General features: G+C 38.1%; 1 protein-coding gene across 1 annotated transcript in view; it reads right to left on the minus strand.

Annotated features, from left to right (window-relative positions):
• The window catches only part of LOC138308047 (kidney mitochondrial carrier protein 1-like), a 108352-nt gene that overhangs the window by 11784 nt on the left and 75649 nt on the right, over positions 1-20919 (minus strand). The window contains exons 8-9 of the mRNA XM_069248992.1: positions 13749-13847; positions 9738-9818 (exon numbers count right to left, since the gene is read on the minus strand). Of these exons, the coding sequence (XP_069105093.1) occupies positions 9738-9818; positions 13749-13847 (180 nt within the window). The remainder of the gene's footprint in view (positions 1-9737; positions 9819-13748; positions 13848-20919) is intronic.

The raw sequence follows: 20919 nt of genomic DNA on the forward strand, positions 1-20919 counted from the left end.
ATCATTAAAAGTTCCATTAAGCTTATATATAATTGTAATGTATATGTCACTTTATAATTGAGATTAAAACCAAACCGAGTCAGATTTAAATTTTTAACAAGATCATTAATAACCTTAGTATTGACATGCAAGAGTAAAACTCAACTATAACAAATCCTGATGTACCCATACGTTATGTGCCGTCTTCGCATATTACAAAGTTGTTCACCCTTGCAGGTAGGTATTCATTGAAACATCATCCTTTTGTGAGCAAAACTTGCATTGTTTCTGTAAAGTATAACGTTACATTCACAAACACAAACACATGACGTCACAATTATTACCTGAAAGGACAGATAACTCTGTAATATGCAAATGCATAATTACTTTGTTTCCAAGTTAACAACTCAGACAGATACTAAAGGCAATAAACAAGAGAACACATACATTGAGAATGTCATGGTGACAGCTGATTGGCTGCTGTATAGTTGTAGGAGATATATAAACTGTGTGGCGACAGCTGATTGTCAGATGTACAGCTTAACAGATGGATATACTGTGTGGTGACAGCTGATTGGCTGCTGTATAGTTGTAGTAGATAGATATACTGTGTGGTGACAGCTGATTGGCTGCTGTACAGTTTTAGTAGATGGATATACTGTGTGAGGACATCTGATTGGCTGCTATATCGTTTTAGTAGATGGATATACTGTGTGATGACAGCTGATTGGCTGCTGTATAGTTTTAGTAGATAGATATACTGTGTGGTGACAGCTGATTGGCTGCTGTATAGTTTTAGTAGATAGATATACTGTGTGGTGACAGCTAGTTTTAGTAGATAGATATACTGTGTGTGACAGCTGATTGGTGCTGATAGTATATGTTGGTACAGTATTGGCTCTATATGTAGTAGATAGATATACTGTGTGGTGACAGCTGATTGGCTGCTGTATAGTTTTAGTAGATAGATATACTGTGTGGTGACAGCTGATTGGCTGCTATACAGTTTTAGTAGATAGATATACTGTGTGGTGACAGCTGATTGGCTGCTGTATAGTTTTAGTAGATAGATATACTGTGTGGTGACAGCTGATTGGCTGCTGTAAGTTTTAGTAGATAGATATACTGTGTGAGTGACAGCTGATTGGCTGCTGTATAGTTTTAGTAGATAGATATACTGTGTGGAGACAGCTGATTGGCTGCTGTATTAGTTATAGTAGATAGATATACTGTGTGGTGACAACTGATTGGCTGCTGTATAGTTATAGTAGATAGATATACTGTGTGGTGACAGCTGATTGGCTGCTGTATAGTTTTAGTAGATAGATATACTGTGTGGTGACAGCTGATTGGCTGCTGTATAGTTATAGTAGATAGATATACTGTGTGGTGACAACTGATTGGCTGCTGTATAGTTTTAGTAGATAGATATACTGTGTGGAGACAGCTGATTGGCTGCTGTATAGTTTTAGTAGATAGATATACTGTGTGGTGACAGCTGATTGGCTGCTGTATAGTTTTAGTAGATAGATATACTGTGTGGTGACAGCTGATTGGCTGCTGTATAGTTTTAGTAGATAGATATACTGTGTGGTGACAGCTGATTGGCTGCTACTGTATGTTTAGTAGATAGATATACTGTGTGGTGACAGCTGATTGGCTGCTGTATAGTTTAGTAGATAGATATACTGTGTGGTGACAGCTGATTGGCTGCTGTACAGTTTTAGTAGATATGATATACTGTGTTGACAGCTGATTGGCTGCTGTATAGTTTTAGTAGATATATACTGTGTGGTGACAGCTGATTGGCTGCTGTATAGTTTTAGTAGATAGATATACTGTGTGGTGACAGCTGATTGGCTGCTGTATAGTTTTAGTAGATAGATATACTGTGTGGTGACAGCTGATTGGCTGCTGTATAGTTATAGTAGATAGATATACTGTGTGGTGACAGCTGATTGGCTGCTGTATAGTTTTAGTAGATAGATATACTGTGTGGTGACAGCTGATTGGCTGCTGTATAGTTTTAGTAGATAGATATACTGTGTGGTGACAGCTGATTGGCTGCTGTATAGTTTTAGTAGATAGATATACTGTGTGGTGACAGCTGATTGGCTGCTGTATAGTTTTAGTAGATAGATATACTGTGTGGTGACAGCTGATTGGCTGCTGTATAGTTTTAGTAGATAGATATACTGTGTGGTGACAGCTGATTGGCTGCTGTACAGTTTTAGTAGATAGATATACTGTGTGGTGACAGCTGATTGGCTGCTGTACAGTTTTAGTAGATGGATATACTGTGTGGTGACACTGATTGGCTGCTGTATAGTTTTAGTAGATAGATATACTGTGTGGTGACAGCTGATTGGCTGCTGTAAGTAGTTTTAGTAGATAGATATACTGTGTGGTGACACTGATTGGCTGCTGTATAGTTTTAGTAGATAGATATACTGTGTGGTGACAGCTGATTGGCTGCTGTATAGTTTTAGTAGATAGATATACTGTGTGGTGACAACTGATTGGCTGCTGTATAGTTATAGTAGATAGATATACTGTGTGGTGACAGCTGATTGGCTGCTGTATAGTTTTAGTAGATAGATATACTGTGTGGTGACAACTGATTGGCTGCTGTATAGTTTTAGTAGATAGATATACTGTGTGGTGACAACTGATTGGCTGCTGTACAGTTTTAGTAGATAGATATACTGTGTGGTGACAGCTGATTGGCTGCTGTATAGTTTTAGTAGATAGATATACTGTGTGGTGACAGCTGATTGGCTGCTGTATAGTTTTAGTAGATAGATATACTGTGTGGTGACAGCTGATTGGCTGCTGTACAGTTTTAGTAGATAGATATACTGTGTGGTGACAGCTGATTGGCTGCTGTACAGTTTTAGTAGATAGATATACTGTGTGGGACAGCTGATTGGCTGCTGTATAGTTTTAGTAGATAGATATACTGTGTGGTGACAGCTGATTGGCTGCTGTACAGTTTAGTAGATAGATATACTGTGTGGTGACAGCTGATTGGCTGCTGTATAGTTTAGAGTAGATAGATATACTGTGTGGTGACAGCTGATTGCCTGCTGTATAGTTATAGTAGATAGATATACTGTGTGGTGACAGCTGATTGGCTGCTGTATAGTTTTAGTAGATAGATATACTTGTGTGGAGACAGCTGATTGGCTGCTGTATAGTTTTAGTAGATAGATATACTGTGTGGTGACAGCTGATTGGCTGCTGTATAGTTTTAGTAGATAGATATACTGTGTGGTGACAGCTGATTGGCTGCTGTACAGTTTTAGTAGATAGATATACTGTGTGGTGACAGCTGATTGGCTGCTGTATAGTTTTAGTAGTAGATAGATATACTGTGTGGTGACAGCTGATTGGCTGCTGTATAGTTTTAGTAGATAGATATACTGTGTGGTGACAGCTGATTGGCTGCTGTATAGTTTTAGTAGATAGATATACTGTGTGGTGACAGCTGATTGGCTGCTGTACAGTTTTAGTAGTATAGATATACTGTGTGGTGACAGCTGATTGGCTGCTGTACAGTTTTAGTAGATAGATATACTGTGTGGTGACAGCTGATTGGCTGCTGTATAGTTTTAGTAGATGGATATACTGTGTGGTGACAGCTGATTGGCTGCTAGTATAGTTATGTAGATAGTAGATATACTGTGTGGTGACAGCTGATTGGCTGCTGTACAGTTTTAGTAGATAGATATACTGTGTGGTGACAGCTGATTGGCTGCTGTACAGTTTTAGTAGATAGATATACTGTGTGGTGACAGCTGATTGCTGCTGCTGTATAGTTATAGTAGATAGATATACTGTGTGGTGACAGCTGATTGGCTGCTGTACAGTTTTAGTAGATAGATATACTGTGTGGTGATAGCTGATTGGCTGCTGTATAGTTATAGTAGATAGATATACTGTGTGGTGACAGCTGATTGGCTGCTGTATAGTTATAGTAGATAGATATACTGTGTGGTGACAGCTGATTGGCTGCTGTACAGTTTTAGTAGATAGATATACTGTGTGGTGACAGCTGATTGGCTGCTGTACAGTTTTAGTAGATAGATATACTGTGTGGTGACAGCTGATTGGCTGCTGTACAGTTTTAGTAGATGGATATACTGTGTGGTGACAGCTGATTGGCTGCTGTATAGTTTTAGTAGATAGATATACTGTGTGGTGACAGCTGATTGGCTGCTGTATAGTTATAGTAGATAGATATACTGTGTGGTGACAGCTGATTGGCTGCTGTACAGTTTATAGTAAGATGATATACTGTGTGGTGACAGCTGATTGGCTGCTGTACAGTTTTAGTAGATAGATATACTGTGTGGTGACAGCTGATTGGCTGCTGTATAGTTATAGTAGATAGATATACTGTGTGGTGACAGCTGATTGGCTGCTGTACAGTTTTAGTAGATAGATATACTGTGTGGTGACAGCTGATTGGCTGCTGTATAGTTTTAGTAGATAGATATACTGTGTGGTGACAGCTGATTGGCTGCTGTACAGTTTTAGTAGATAGATATACTGTGTGGTGACAGCTGATTGGCTGCTGTACAGTTTTAGTAGATAGATATACTGTGTGGTGACAGCTGATTGGCTGCTGTACAGTTTTAGTAGATAGATATACTGTGTGGTGACAGCTGATTGGCTGCTGTATAGTTATAGTAGATAGATATACTGTGTGGTGACAGCTGATTGGCTGCTGTATAGTTATAGTAGATAGATATACTGTGTGGTGACAGCTGATTGGCTGCTGTATAGTTTTAGTAGATAGATATACTGTGTGGTGACAGCTGATTGGCTGCTGTACAGTTTTAGTAGATAGATATACTGTGTGGTGACAGCTGATTGGCTGCTGTATAGTTTTAGTAGATAGATATACTGTGTGGTGACAGCTGATTGGCTGCTGTACAGTTTTAGTAGATAGATATACTGTGTGGTGACAGCTGATTGGCTGCTGTATAGTTTTTAGTAGATAGATATACTGTGTGGTGACAGCTGATTGGCTGCTGTATAGTTTATAGTAGATAGATATACTGTGTGGTGACAGCTGATTGGCTGCTGTACAGTTTTAGTAGATGGATATACTGTGTGGTGACAGCTGATTGGCTGCTGTATAGTTTTAGTAGATAGATATACTGTGTGGTGACAGCTGATTGGCTGCTGTATAGTTTTAGTAGATAGATATACTGTGTGGTGACAGCTGATTGGCTGCTGTACAGTTTTTAGTAGATGGATATACTGTGTGTGGTGACAGCTGATTGGCTGCTGTACAGTTTTAGTAGATAGATATACTGTGTGATGACAGCTGATTGGCTGCTGTATAGTTTATAGTAGATAGATATACTGTGTGGTGACAGCTGATTGGCTGCTGATGTATAGTTTTAGTAGATAGATATACTGTGTGGTGACAGCTGATTGGCTGCTGTACAGTTTTAGTAGATAGATATACTGTGTGGTGACAGCTGATTGGCTGCTGTACAGTTTTAGTAGATAGATATACTGTGTGGTGACATCTGATTGGCTGCTGTACAGTTTTAGTAGATAGATATACTGTGTGGTGACAGCTGATTGGCTGCTGTACAGTTTTAGTAGATAGATATACTGTGTGGTGACAGCTGATTGGCTGCTGTACAGTTTTAGTAGATAGATATACTGTGTGGTGACAGCTGATTGGCTGCTGTATAGTTTTAGTAGATAGATATACTGTGTGGTGACAGCTGATTGGCTGCTGTACAGTTTTAGTAGATAGATATACTGTGTGGTGACAGCTGATTGGCTGCTGTACAGTTTTAGTAGATAGATATACTGTGTGATGACAGCTGATTGGCTGCTGTATAGTTTTAGTAGATAGATATACTGTGTGGTGACAGCTGATTGGCTGCTGTATAGTTTTAGTAGATAGATATACTGTGTGGTGACAGCTGATTGGCTGCTGTATAGTTTTAGTAGATAGATATACTGTGTGTGACAGCTGATTGGCTGCTGTATAGTTTTAGTAGATAGATATACTGTGTGGTGACAGCTGATTGGCTGCTGTACAGTTTTAGTAGATAGATATACTGTGTGGTGACAGCTGATTGGCTGCTGTATAGTTTTAGTAGATAGATATACTGTGTGGTGACAGCTGATTGGCTGCTGTATAGTTTTAGTAGATAGATATACTGTGTGGAGACAGCTGATTGGCTGCTGTATAGTTTTAGTAGATAGATATACTGTGTGGTGACAGCTGATTGGCTGCTGTATAGTTTTAGTAGATAGATATACTGTGTGGTGACAGCTGATTGGCTGCTGTATAGTTTTAGTAGATAGATATACTGTGTGGTGACAGCTGATTGGCTGCTGTATAGTTATAGTAGATAGATATACTGTGTGGTGACAGCTGATTGGCTGCTGTATAGTTATAGTAGATAGATATACTGTGTGGTGACAGCTGATTGGCTGCTGTATAGTTTATAGTAGATAGATATACTGTGTGGTGACAGCTGATTGGCTGCTGTATAGTTTATAGTAGATAGATATACTGTGTGGTGACAGCTGATTGGCTGCTGTATAGTTTTAGTAGATAGATATACTGTGTGGTGACAGCTGATTGGCTGCTGTATAGTTTTAGTAGATGGATATACTGTGTGGTGACAGCTGATTTGCTGCTGTATAGTTTTAGGTAGATAGATATACTGTGTGGTGACAGCTGATTGGCTGCTGTATAGTTTTAGTAGATAGATATACTGTGTGGTGACAGCTGATTGGCTGCTGTATAGTTATAGTAGATAGATATACTGTGTGGTGACAGCTGATTGGCTGCTGTACAGTTATAGTAGATAGATATACTGTGTGGTGACAGCTGATTGGCTGCTGTACAGTTTTAGTAGATAGATATACTGTGTGGTGACAGCTGATTGGCTGCTGTACAGTTTATAGTAGATAGATATACTGTGTGGTGACAGCTGATTGGCTGCTGTACAGTTTTAGTAGATAGATATACTGTGTGGTGACAGCTGATTGGCTGCTGTATAGTTTTAGTAGATAGATATACTGTGTGGTGACAGCTGATTGGCTGCTGTATAGTTTTAGTAGATAGATATACTGTGTGGTGACAGCTGATTGGCTGCTGTATAGTTTTAGTAGATAGATATACTGTGTGGTGACAGCTGATTGGCTGCTGTATAGTTTTAGTAGATAGATATACTGTGTGGTGACAGCTGATTGGCTGCTGTATAGTTTTAGTAGATAAGATATACTGTGTGGTGACAGCTGATTGGCTGCTGTATAGTTTATAGTAGATAGATATACTGTGTGGTGACAGCTGATTGGCTGCTGTATAGTTATAGTAGATAGATATACTGTGTGGTGACAGCTGATTGGCTGCTGTATAGTTATAGTAGATAGAGATATATACTGTGTGGTGACAGCTGATTGGCTGCTGTATAGTTATAGTAGATAGATATACTGTGTGGTGACAGCTGATTGGCTGCTGTATAGTTTATAGTAGATAGATATACTGTGTGGTGACAGCTGATTGGCTGCTGTATAGTTTATAGTAGATAGATATACTGTGTGGTGACAGCTGATTGGCTGCTGTATAGTTATAGTAGATAGATATACTGTGTGGTGACAGCTGATTGGCTGCTGTATAGTTATAGTAGATAGATATACTGTGTGTGGTGACAGCTGATTGGCTGCTGTATAGTTATAGTAGATAGATATACTGTGTGGTGACAGCTGATTGGCTGCTGTATAGTTTATAGTAGATAGATATACTGTGTGGTGACAGCTGATTGGCTGCTGTATAGTTTATAGTAGATAGATATACTGTGTGGTGACAGCTGATTGGCTGCTGTACAGTTTTAGTAGATAGATATAACTGTGTGGTGACATCTGATTGGCTGCGGTATTGTTTTATAGTAGATAGATATACTGTGTGAGGACAGCTGATTGGCTGTTGTATAGTTTTAGTAGATAGATATACTGTGTGATGACAACTGATTGGCTGCTGTACAGTTTTAGTAAATAGATATACTGTGTGTGACATCTGATTGGCTGCTGTATTAGTTTTAGTAGATAGATATACTGTGTGGAGACAGCTGATTGGCTGCTGTATAGTTTATAGTAGATAGATATACTGTGTGGTGACAGCTGATTGGCTGCTGTATAGTTATTAGTAGATAGATATACTGTGTGGAGACAGCTGATTGGCTGCTGTATAGTTTTAGTAGATAGTACGTTGGATAATAGTCTGTTGTATTTATAGATAGATATACTGTGTGGAGACAGCTGATGCTGCTGTATAGTTTTAGTAGATAGATATACTGTGTGGTGACTAGCTGATTGGCTGTTGTATAGTTTTAGTAGATAGATATACTGTGTGGTGACAGCTGATTGGCTGCTGTACAGTTTAAGTTAGATAGATAAACTGTGTGATGACAGTCTGATTGGCTGCTGTATAGTTTTAGTAGATAGATATACTGTGTGGTGACAGCTGATTGGCTGCTGTACAGTTTAAGTAGATAGATATACTGTGTGGTGACAGCTGATTGGCTGCTGTATAGTTATAGTAGATAGATATACTGTGTGGTGACAGCTGATTGGCTGCTGTACAGTTATAGTAGATAGATATACTGTGTGGTGACAGCTGATTGGCTGCTGTATAGTTTTAGTAGATAGATATACTGTGTGGTGACAGCTGATTGGCTGCTGTATAGTTATAGTAGATAGATATACTGTGTGGTGACAGCTGATTGGCTGCTGTACAGTTTTAGTAGATGGATATACTGTGTGATGACAGCTGATTGGCTGCTGTATAGTTTTAGTAGATAGATATACTGTGTGATGACAGCTGATTGGCTGCTGTATAGTTATAGTAGATAGATATACTGTGTGGTGACAGCTGATTGGCTGCTGTACAGTTTTAGTAGATAGATATACTGTGTGGTGACAGCTGATTGGCTGCTGTATAGTTTTAGTAGATGGATATACTGTGTGGTGACAGCTGATTGGCTGCTGTACAGTTTTTAGTAGATAGATGGATATACTGTGTGGTGACAGCTGATTGGCATGCTGTATAGTTATAGTAGATAGATATACTGTGTGGTGACAGCTGATTGGCTGCTGTATAGTTATAGTAGATAGATATACTGTGTGGTGACAGCTGATTGGCTGCTGTATAGTTATAGTAGATAGATATACTGTGTGGTGACAGCTGATTGGCTGCTGTATAGTTTTAGTAGATAGATATACTGTGTGGTGACAGCTGATTGGCTGCTGTACAGTTTTAGTAGATAGATATACTGTGTGAGGACAGCTGATTGGCTGCTGTACAGTTTTAGTAGATAGATATAACTGTGTGAGGACAGCTGATTGGCTGCTGTATAGTTATAGTAGATAGACTGTGTGGTGACAGCTGACTGTATAGTAGTAGTGATATACAGACAGCTGATTGGCTGCTGTATAGTTTTAGTAGATAGATATACTGTGTGGTGACAGCTGATTGGCTGCTGTATAGTTTTAGTAGATAGATATACTGTGTGGTGACAGCTGATTGGCTGCTGTATAGTTATAGTAGATAGATATACTGTGTGGTGACAGCTGATTGGCTGCTGTATAGTTTTAGTAGATAGATATACTGTGTGGTGACAGCTGATTGGCTGTTGTATAGTTATAGTAGATAGATGAGCTGATTGGCTGTTGTATAGTTTTAGTAGAAGCTGTGTTGATCTGTTTATAAAGGATACAATGACATTCCATGGACCTAACCTAAACCAGTTAGGTATAAAACCTTTGTAGAGTGCCATTAACCCTTCGTTCCTCACAGTCTGAAACAGTGAAAAATGAAATGTATAAAAAATTACAGACAATATATATATTTCTTTCATACCTATGGGTGTAATACTGGCTGGTCTAGAGCAATACACTCATGCTGCCTGAGGCTGTATTGCATGGCGACCCATGCAATAAAGTCTCGTGACGTCATGGCATCAACAAAATTTCTATTTCCTCTGTAAAATTTTAACATTTTTTTCACAAACTTAATTGGTTTTACAATAAAAGATGCAAACAACGGAATTTTTGTTGAAAATATAACATAATTTTGTGGAAAAATTGACTTTCATCCGTGGATTTCTTCGAATTTATTTCAAAATGGCGGGATATTATAGTTGTAAAATTACAGTAAAACGTCGAGGTATGAAAGAAAAATACTGTTTCATAAGTGGATATTAAGGATAGGGATATTCTACCCGAGGGTCACAAAATGTAGTAAAACCCGAGGCTTGCCGAGGGTTTTGTAATATTTTGAGATCCCCCCATTTTGAAATATATGAAAGAGTCTTATAATATACAGCTGTATATCAGTTTCATCAGCCTCTGTATCTTACCACAATATAAGTTTATAAAGGACCAAATCCATACACACAGGATACATCTATGTCTTAAAACACATATCAAGGTGTTTCACTGGTCCCATAACAGAAGAGGTATAATTGGCCTTTATATCAAGGTGTTTCACTGGTCCCCTAACTGAACAGGTATAATTGGCCTGTATATCAAGGTGTTTCACTGGTCCCCTAACTGAACAGGTATAAATAGCCTGTATATCAAGGTGTTTCACTCATCCCCTAACTGAACAGTTAGAAATGGCCTGTATATCAAGGTGTTTCACTGGTCCCCTAACTGAAGAGGTATAATTGGCCTGTATATCAAGGTGTTTCACTGGTCCCCTAACTGAAGAGGTATAATTGGCCTATATATCAAGGTGTTTCACTGGTCCCCTAACTGAAGAGGTATAAATGGCCTGTATATCAAGGTGTTTCACTGGTCCCCTAACTGAAGAAGTATTAAAGGCCTGTATATTAAGGTGTTTCACTGGTCCCCTAACTGAAGAGGTATAATTGGCCTGTTATCAAGGTGTTTCACCGGTCTGCTAAATGAAGTGGTATAATTGGCCTTTATATCAAGGTGTTTCGCTGGTCCCCTAACTGAACAGGTATAAATGGCCTGTATATCAAGGTGTTTCACTGGTCCCCTAACTGAAGAGGTATAATTGGCCTATATATTAAGGTGTTTGAAACTGGTCCCCTAACTGAAGAGGTATAAATGGCCTGTATGTCAAGGTGTTTCACTGGTCCCCTTACTGAAGAGGTATAATTGGCCTGTATATCAAGGTGTTTCACAGGTCCCCTAACCGAAGAGGTATAATTGGCCTGTATATCAAAGTGTTTCATTGGTCCCCTAAATGGACAGTTATAAATGGCCTGTATACCAAGGTGTTTCACTTGTCCCCTAACTGAACAGGTATAAATGGCCTGTATATCAAGGTGTTTGTTTCACTGGTTTCCTAACTGAAGAGGTATAATTAAATGAATAAATAATAAGAGGCCCAGAGGGCCTGTATCGCTCACCTGGTTTGTAATGCCAAGTAATGTTCTGAATACAGGTTCATTGTTTCTTTTCTGAAGGAATTTGAATATTTACCTCTAAATCCCTATTGGGCCCCACCCCTCCTGCCCCCTGGGGATCAGAGCCAATATTTATACAAGTTCTGTTCCCCTTCCTCCAAGGATGTTTGTGGTCAAAATTGGTCACAATCCAAGCAGAACTCTAGGACAAGTAGCGATTGATAAGATTTACCTCTATTTCCCCTATTGGGCCCATCCGTCCTGCCCCTGGGGGGTCAGAGCCAAAATTTATACAAGTTCTGTTACCCTTCCCCCAAGTATGTTTGTAGCTAAATTTGGTTACAATCCATGCAGAACTCTATGACTAGTAGCGATTTAAAGGATTAACCTCTATTTCCCTTATTGGGCCCCACCCTCCTGCCCCTAGGGGGTCAGAGCCAAAATTTATACAAGTTCTGTTCCCCTTCCCCCAAGGATGTTTGTGGCCAAACTTGGTTACAATCCATGCAGAACTCTAGGACAAGTAGCGATTTATAGAATTAACTTCTATTTCCCCTATTGGGCCCGCCACTCCTGCCCTTGGGGGTCAGAGCCAAAATTACAGGGCCAAAATTAATACTAGTTCTGTTCCCCTTCCCCCAAGGATGTTTGTGGCCAAATTTGGTTACAATCCATGCAGAATTCTAAGACAAGTAGCGATTTATAGGATTTACCTCTATTACCCTTATTGGGCCCTGCCCCTCCTGCCCCCAGGGAGTCAGAGCCAAAATTTATACAAGTTCTGTTCTCTTTCCCCTAAGTATGTTTGTGGCTAAAATTGGTTACATTCTATGTAGAACTCTAGGACAAGTAGCGATTTATAGGATTAACCTCTATTTCTCCTATTGGGCCCAGCCCCTCCTGTCCCCGGGGGGTCAGAGCCAAAATTTATACAAGTTCTGTTCCCCTTCCCCCAAGGATGTTTGTGGCCAAATTTGGTTAGAATCCATGTAGAACTCTATGACTAGTAGCGATTTATAGGATTTACCTCTATTTCCCCTATTGGGCCCCGCCCCTACTGCCCCCGGGGGGTCAGAGCCAAAATTAATACAAGTTCTGTTCCCCTTCCCCCAAGGATATTTGTGGCCAAATTTGGTTACATTCCATGCAGAACTCTAGGACAAGTAGCGATTTAAAGATTTACCTCTATTTCCCCTATTGGGCCCGCCCCTCCTGCCCCCGGGGGGGTCAGAGCCAAAATTTATACAAGTTCTGTTACCCTTCCCCAAGGATATTTGTGGTTAAATTTGGTTACATTCCATGCAGAACTCTAGTACAAGTAGCGATTTTAAAGGATTTACCTCTATTTCCCCTATTGGGCCCCCGCCCCTCCTGCCCCCGTGGGTCAGAGCCAAAATTTATACAAGTTCTGTTCTCCTTTCCCCAAGGATGTTTGTGGCCAAATTTGGTTACAATCCATGCAGAACTTTATGACTAGTAGCGATTTAAAGGAAATGTTGACGGACAGACGGACGGACGACGGACGGACGGACGACGTGCCATGACATAAGCTCACCAGCCCTTTGGGCAGGTGAACTAATAATTGGCCTGTATATCAAGGTGTTTCACTCGTCCCCTAACTGAACAGTTATAAATGGCCTGTATGTCAAGGTGTTTCACTGGTCCCCTAACTGAAGAGGTATAAATGGCCTGTATGTCAAGGTGTTTCACTGGTCCCCTAACTGAAGAGGTATAAATGGCCTGTATGTCAAGGTGTTTCACTGGTCCCCTAACTAAAGAGGTATAAATGGCCTGTATGTCAAGGTGTTTCACTGGTCCCCTAACTGAAGAGGTATAAATGGCCTGTATGTCAAGGTGTTTCACTGGTCCCCTAACTGAAGAGTTATAATTGGCCTGTATATCAAGGTGTTTCGCTGGTCCCCTAACTGAACAGGTATAAATGGCCTGTATATCAAGGTGTTTCACTGGTCCCCTAACTGAACAGGCTTAAATGGCCTGTATATCAAGGTGTTTCACTGGTCCCCTAACTGAACAGAAATGGCCTGTATGTCAAGGTGTTTCACTGGTCCCCTTACTGAAGAGGTATAATTGGCCTGTATATCAAGGTGTTTCACTGGTCCCCTAACTGAAGAGGTATAAATGGCCTGTATACTGTATCAGTGTTAAACAGTCTACAGAAGAGGTATAAATGGCCTGTGTATGTACCTGCGTTAAACAATCTACAGAAGAGGTATAAATGGCCTGTGTATGTACCTGCGTTAAACAATCTACAGAAGAGGTATAAATGGCCTGTGTATGTACCTGCGTTAAACAATCTACAGAAGAGGTATAAATGGCCTGTGTATGTACCTGCGTTAAACAATCTACAGAAGAGGTATAAATGGCCTGTACTGCTGTAGCTTCTCCAACCACAGTATTCTTCAAGGCTTTCTGGTTCATCATTCGTGTCTGGAAGTGAATTAAGTTGATCTGTTAACTAAGTTGGTCTGCTAATTAATGATACAGTAGTTAGATGCATATATAGTATCAAACATTTCCTTCTTTGAATTGTTACTATATCTTGATAATAATTAGTTTAACAGATTGTAGCCTATATCAATACTTAATAAAGTATACCTTGTAACACTTTCTGATTTCAAATATATTCTGATGTAGTTTTATTTCTAGACAAGACATATTTTGTCACAGTTGAATTGTTTTAATGTCTAGTAAACAAACACAGATCCGTGTTGAATGTCTGTTTCTTACTATGATTTATTGTGGAATGAGAACTAAATTTAGGTCATTCATCCTTAAAGGCCCATTACCTTTCCGAAACGGCTTTTAATTTTTAAAATGGGAATGTAAAACAAGATCGATAATTTTGTAGAGTATTAAGAATTATTAACTTACCGTTAATACTACATTTATCATCACCTTCTGAACATTTTGATTCAAATAAATAAAACGTTAATTTTCATAAAGCGGGTCGTCTTATGTTTCCCGCCTTTGTCCTAAATACCGCGCGGTAGTTGACTATAACTGTGCCAGACGGCAAAACTCCACTGTTTTCATATATTACGCAGGAAATCTTGCATATGTTTGGAGTCGTAACCTTATTTTAGGTCATCGGTATGCATTTTTTGATGTTATTAATGTTTTTAAAGAAACCTTTATATTTTGCTCCGGAAAGGTAATGGGCCTTTAACTACAAACTGAGCTAATTGTTTTTTGTTATAGATTTAGAAATAATAATTTGTGTTTTAGGGAGTCAATGTACTAATTGGCAACAATCACATTGTTATCTTCGATTAACGTCCCTGATACATCCTAATGGTTATATTTTAATTACTAAAGGCTGTCTATAACATTTTTCCTAAAATCTGAATGTTTGAGTTTTCATAACAATTAATAACACAAGCAAAAAAGTTTAAGTGAAAGCTATGTAAAACATTAAATCCAAGACTATCACATCATCATACGAATCAACATACACTAGGTTACGCAACCCACAATGCTTGGGTGAGGGTGATCGCTAGGGTCCATATATGACCCCGCTCTGACCCCAGCCTTGTGGGGAGGAGTTAAAAGATGTATCATGTGATCGATCCTTCAATTCAATCGGCCGTCCACTCAGGAGTTAGTCACCATGACGATGAGCTAAAGAGTACCTTCAAGTTGAAAACAACAAACCAACCAACAAATTATGATATCAAAGGGTGCCATGGCAACAGAGGCCAATCATAACATTGGAAATTAAGGTCCTTTATGACATTGACAAATCTTAACTTTAATGTTGAAATCTAATCCTTTCTTAATACATGTATTTATACAATGACTGCAGGACATTTGGAACACAACACCACGATTATCATAAAAGTTATTCATGCCCTTTGATATGTAGCTTTACATTCTATGAAATAATCCTATCAGATACAGGTATGTAGAGCAATTAAGGTATTATCGACCCCTATCAATTATCGACCCCTAGAACGAATATACGTACCCGGCCTACTGTACCTTTCGGCCGGGTACGAATTGGTCCCTATGTGTCATAGTGGAGCACTGCCTCCAAAAATCACTCGGGCACAGTTTTCTATATATTGTTGTAGGTTTCCAATTATTTTATGCGTATACATGCATTTACATATTATTTTTGTCCAAAACAAACCTAACTACCATTCTTAATATCTACCGTACCGTTCACAAGACGTCAAATTCACAATTTGTGGACTTGCCGTATAAATTCCCTTCAGAAAGACCTTCATATGTATTATATAAAAAAATAATGCCTCGCTGAGAATTTGATAGTTTATGTGGTTCAGTTTCATTCCCTAGTAGGTAAGCGATATCAAACAAGTATGATAAAATGCAAACACACGTTTTTTTAAAGGTTTGCATAATCATTACTTTGCTCCATTAGCAGTAATAGGCACCGGTTGTAGCTCTAAAGACAACACCATTTTCTGTCAAAAAGTCTTTAGAGCTACAATATTGCAGCTAATCGACCCCCTACAGATAATAACATAAATAACTCACGCTGATGTATTTGCCAATCAATCTCCAAATTAACAAAGATTAAGAAAGGCATTTGAATCATCTTTAGACTGTGACATAGTCTCAAGCATTAATGGAAACTTCCAAAAACTGACCTAGATGCAAGTTACTTTTACTGCAGAGTTCAGAATCGATGTTGTTATGCATCAAGTTAGTAGAATGTGTAAAGTCCGTACGGTCAGTATTGACTCTGTCTTCCTCTTGTTTTAGGACGTAAACAAAAAGATGTAAACATCATTAACCAGATTAAAGAAAGATAGATATGCATATATCTTAATTTTAATTTTTGGGTAGGGGGTCGATAATAGATTGATAAATCTGATAACCTAATGTATTATCGACCCCCCCCCCCCCCTTTACATCCCAGAAGCAAGGGTGTCTTTATAATCAGGAAAACGAGTGCGGAATACCTATTATAAGAGTAATCTTTCTTAGATCGTGAAGTAAGTCAGTGTTAACGAAAGCATGTAATATGACAAACAATTCTCATGATTAGTTCAACGAAATTTTGTCTAATTGCACTGTACTAATATTAATACAACTGTTTTACAGTGCATTTACTTTTGCTCCTAGTAAAAAGAAAATTAATAATTTGCGATGGCTTTCTTGTTTATATTAATCTAACTATTACATTGCAATTACATCTGTAATGATTGCTAATGAGGCAGCAGACTTATTCTAGATGTTAACGACTTGATCAAATAATTTATGATAAAAAGAAGATAAAGAGAGAAGAGTTATGTAGAATACCAACAAAAGGATAAGGGAGATCTGAGACATTACTATAAAATTAGGAATTGGCAGAAAGAAAAAAGAAAGTGATTAAAAGAGAATTAGAAACAAACCGAAACTGAGAGAAAGAGTAAAAAATTAAGCAAAGTATGAAAGAGAATTAAGCAGTGGCACCAAAACATTTGAAACAGAATTACAGGATCTCAAATTTGATATATAGGATGCATGGTTTTGTCAGGGATGACGGTTGAGCGATGGATCATTCCCAAAATATATGTATGCAGTCTTTGGTAGTATTCGTATGCATGGCTTTGCACGCAGACAAGAAAATATCATAAGTGACCTGACTCTTATGCCAGACATATTTAAAACGTAGAAGTTTAATTGTGTATTTTGCAAGTAAATATACGCTAGTAATAGCAATTTATAAATAAACCGTATGAATATGTACATTGTATACGTCTAATCAAAAACATGTTTTGAACAATTATATATACATTTTCTTTAAAGTGACCTAAAAAACCAGTCTAAATGCGTTCATTGGCCTTCCAAAAGTTCTCACATATTAATACGACGGTCAAGTTCTGCTTAGTTTCCCAGTTCTGACCATAAAAGTAAAGAAAAGTTGAAAGCATTGAAAGCGAGGCTGTGTGGAAATGTAACCACGGACATAGTAAGCCGGGAGAACGTTTTAGAATTCCCATACTTTTAAATTAATTTCTTCGTACGCAGACAGATTTTGACGAGAGATTTTACTTTTTCCATTTCATAAGAAATTATACTGGATACATTCACACCATTTTTACCGACTTTAGCCATCCTTGCCCGACTGTTCACTTTAATATAAATCAAGTCCAAGTAAGTGTTTGGTTGGTTGATGTGTCATCTTTTTATCGAGGTTTGTATTCCATGTGTCTCCCAATAACGATAGTACATATATATATAGTCCCTGGATGCCAAGTTTCATAATTGTAGATCAAGACTGAAACATATGACATACATGTATAATTATGTTTCTGATCTGGATAATACAGGATTCAGTTATTGCAATATTCTGTGCAAAATTTATTTTGGGGGTCGATAATAGATTAAAGGGGTCGATAATATAGTGTCATAAAAGGTCTATATAAGAACCTGTTTCTCAAAAATGAGACTTTATTGCATAGCCAAACAATGCTATAACACTAGTACGAAGTCCAATTGAGCGCTTTTGTATCACACTCTAGCAATTTCCGGTTGCATTTTCCCCTATAAATTAAACATTGTTAAGGGGTCGATAATACCTCAATATGCTCTACATTGTACCTTTATAATCATAAACCATTTTATTTAGATCAGCGGGGTTCTTAAGCTTTCCTGTGTCTAGGAGAGAGTTGCACTAACTTAGAATAGCAAATGCAAAATTCAAATCCATGTTCAGGGCTAGGCAAATGTGCTCGTCCGCTCGTCTGGAGGCGAGCAGATTTTGCCCGTTGGACAAGGGAATGTTGACAGCACACTTGTCCATCGGACGAGTAAAACTTCCTTACACTGATTTTCACACATGTATGTCTCATTTATTGTTCCATATTGAGGTGACCATCAACTGAACACAGCTAAAACAACACGTAATATATAGAGTCACATATGTTTAATTATTTGGAAACTATTGAGGGCAAGTGAAAATGCCATTCAAATGAGTCAACTTTAGAGAAGCACTTGTCCGACAGACCAGTACATTTCAAAGTTTTTTCACGGCCATGATGTTTCGTAAATTGTATCTGTGGCAGAGGATTATGTCGTTACTGGGTAACAAAATAATGATCTCGATCTGTTGACATACTGGACTGTTTTAACACTAGTAAAGCTTAGGATAAATCGTGCAGGAATATCCGTTATTGTAAGGTTTTCCCTCACCAAAGAAATTACATTTGGTAAAAGACAATTTTGGGTGAATAGAAAGTGCATTAATTTATCATTCATTATATCTGGTGTCAAGTGCTTTTTAAAATCTAAAAGAAAAAGCTATATTGTATGAATCAGACAATTAATATTTCAAGGCAAAACAATTTTTCAAAATCAAGACTTAAGTCAAAATCAGGAAAATATGATGTATTTAGAGAAATTTGTTTAATTATTAATAATGCTATTTGATTTTTGCAGATGAAATGCCAAAGCTGGTGCAAACCTCCCTAATTGGTATTCTGGGATAACACAGGTATAGGTATGTACAGATTGATCACATAACTCATTGGTATTCTGGGATAACACCGGCACAGTCAAATCTCGATGATTCGAACTTCGATGAATCGAATCAAAATTTTACCTGTACAGATCCCGTGTTCGCCGATGCCCCCGCGGCATGCTGTCACACCTGTCTCTCGAGAGCCCTTCGCCAAACAATAGGGATTGACAGCTTGTGTTGCTTACTCCAGATCATCAGGAAAATTACTATTACTGATCAGGCTGATACGGGAGACTATGTTTTCACAAGCTACATTATTATATCATTAGTATGCTAATGATACGGTTAATCATTTTTATGTTCACCGCCATTGCTGGCAGTTGGTAGAATTTACGGAATGTAATCAAAGAATAAAATGATACTCATCATCCATTGTAATTTGTTTTTGTTATTATCCATCCAGCAGTCGTGGCACCGCTTTTCAACACCTCAAGAGCGTTCACTTGGTTCTCTTACTCTGTCTTATTTTACAAATTTACGGAATGGTGAAATAGCAAATCACATGATTAGTGATGCATTTACGTATACCGTAAAAACTGGTATAATTTGCGCACAAGTGTAATTTGCGCAATTACTTTTTAGGGCTGAAAATGCTGAAAAAAATCTACTATCAGTATATTTTGCACATCAAAAAATTTGGAAAAAAACAATGTCCAGGGAGTCCCAAAATCGATGTATAAAGATGACAATTTCAACGCAAAATATCCCCCATAAATGCTTGACAACTTGCACAAAGAAGTGTTGTATTTAGAAGAAATAACATATTAAAACCGCATTGTGTTTGTTTTCTTTTATTGGCCACCGTAACCTGAAAACTGAAATATTTTGCAGATGTCCGAAACATCGGCGGTCAGGTCCGCCATACTCCGTGCAAATGTCATCAATGTTTTGAGATATTACACATGAATACTAATCAGGAATAATTGAAAAGATTTGAACCTATTTACTTAAAATGTCACAATAAATAATTAGTGTGTTTGAGATCATTAACAATCAACAGCAATTAGCTAGCGGATACGTAGTTTAGCTTGCAACAAACACAGTGTGAGTAAACTCGCTACCTGTACGGTACCAGATCCAAGCTGATGGCTAATTATATTCATTTTCAGCCCTAAAAAGTACCTGTTTATATTTTTAACTAGAAGTAAAATTAGAAGCTCTAATTTTTCTATGGTGGTAATGGTGTAAAGTTAGAACAAATATACGTACCCGGCCTACTATACCTAGACGATATCATTATCGGTCAAAAAGTCTTTTGAGCTACAATATTAAACTAGTGTAAAGTAAGTAACTTTGTGTTTTGTAACTGAAAAGGACTAATAAATCGTCTGCTCCTGTTTTTAATAGTGAAAAAATACCATTTGTCGGCGGTGGAGCATCTTTAAACTACTGTATACCAACTTTCCTTTGGGTAAGATTTATTTTCGGAAATTTTGTGATCCAAATAATTTTGAGAAAGTTTATCTCTGTGAACTTAACTCTACATTATTGATAATAATAGGAATGTCCACATACTTTTTAAAATCAGCGAATGTTAATCTTCACAAACTTGTTTTAAAATAAAAATCACAAAATTAAATAGCCATGAAAGAAAGCTTGTTTACAATATCAATACCGTAAAAACTGGTATAATTTGCGCACAAGTGTAATTTGCGCAGGTACTTTTTAGGGCTGAAAATGCTGAAAAAAATCTCCTATCAGTATATTTTGCGCATCAAAAATTTTGGGAAAAAACAATGTCCAGGGAGTCCCAAAATCGATGTATGAAGGTGACAATTTTAATGCAAAATATTCCCTATCAATGCTTGACAACTTGCACAAAGAAGTATTGTATTTGGAAGAAATAACATATTAAAATGTATTGTGTTTGTTTTCTTTTATTGGCCACCGAAACTAGCCCGAGATACTCTGGCCCTGACACCAGACTTAGACATTATGACAGATAGACGTCTGGTTTAGGGCCAGAGCGCAGTAGTACTCGAAAACCTGGAATAAGCCGACTCCGTTTGGTATCGGGCCAGGTACTCT

This window comes from Argopecten irradians, chromosome 14 (assembly GCF_041381155.1).
Source record: "Argopecten irradians isolate NY chromosome 14, Ai_NY, whole genome shotgun sequence".
NCBI classification, from domain to species: Eukaryota; Metazoa; Mollusca; class Bivalvia; order Pectinida; family Pectinidae; genus Argopecten; species Argopecten irradians.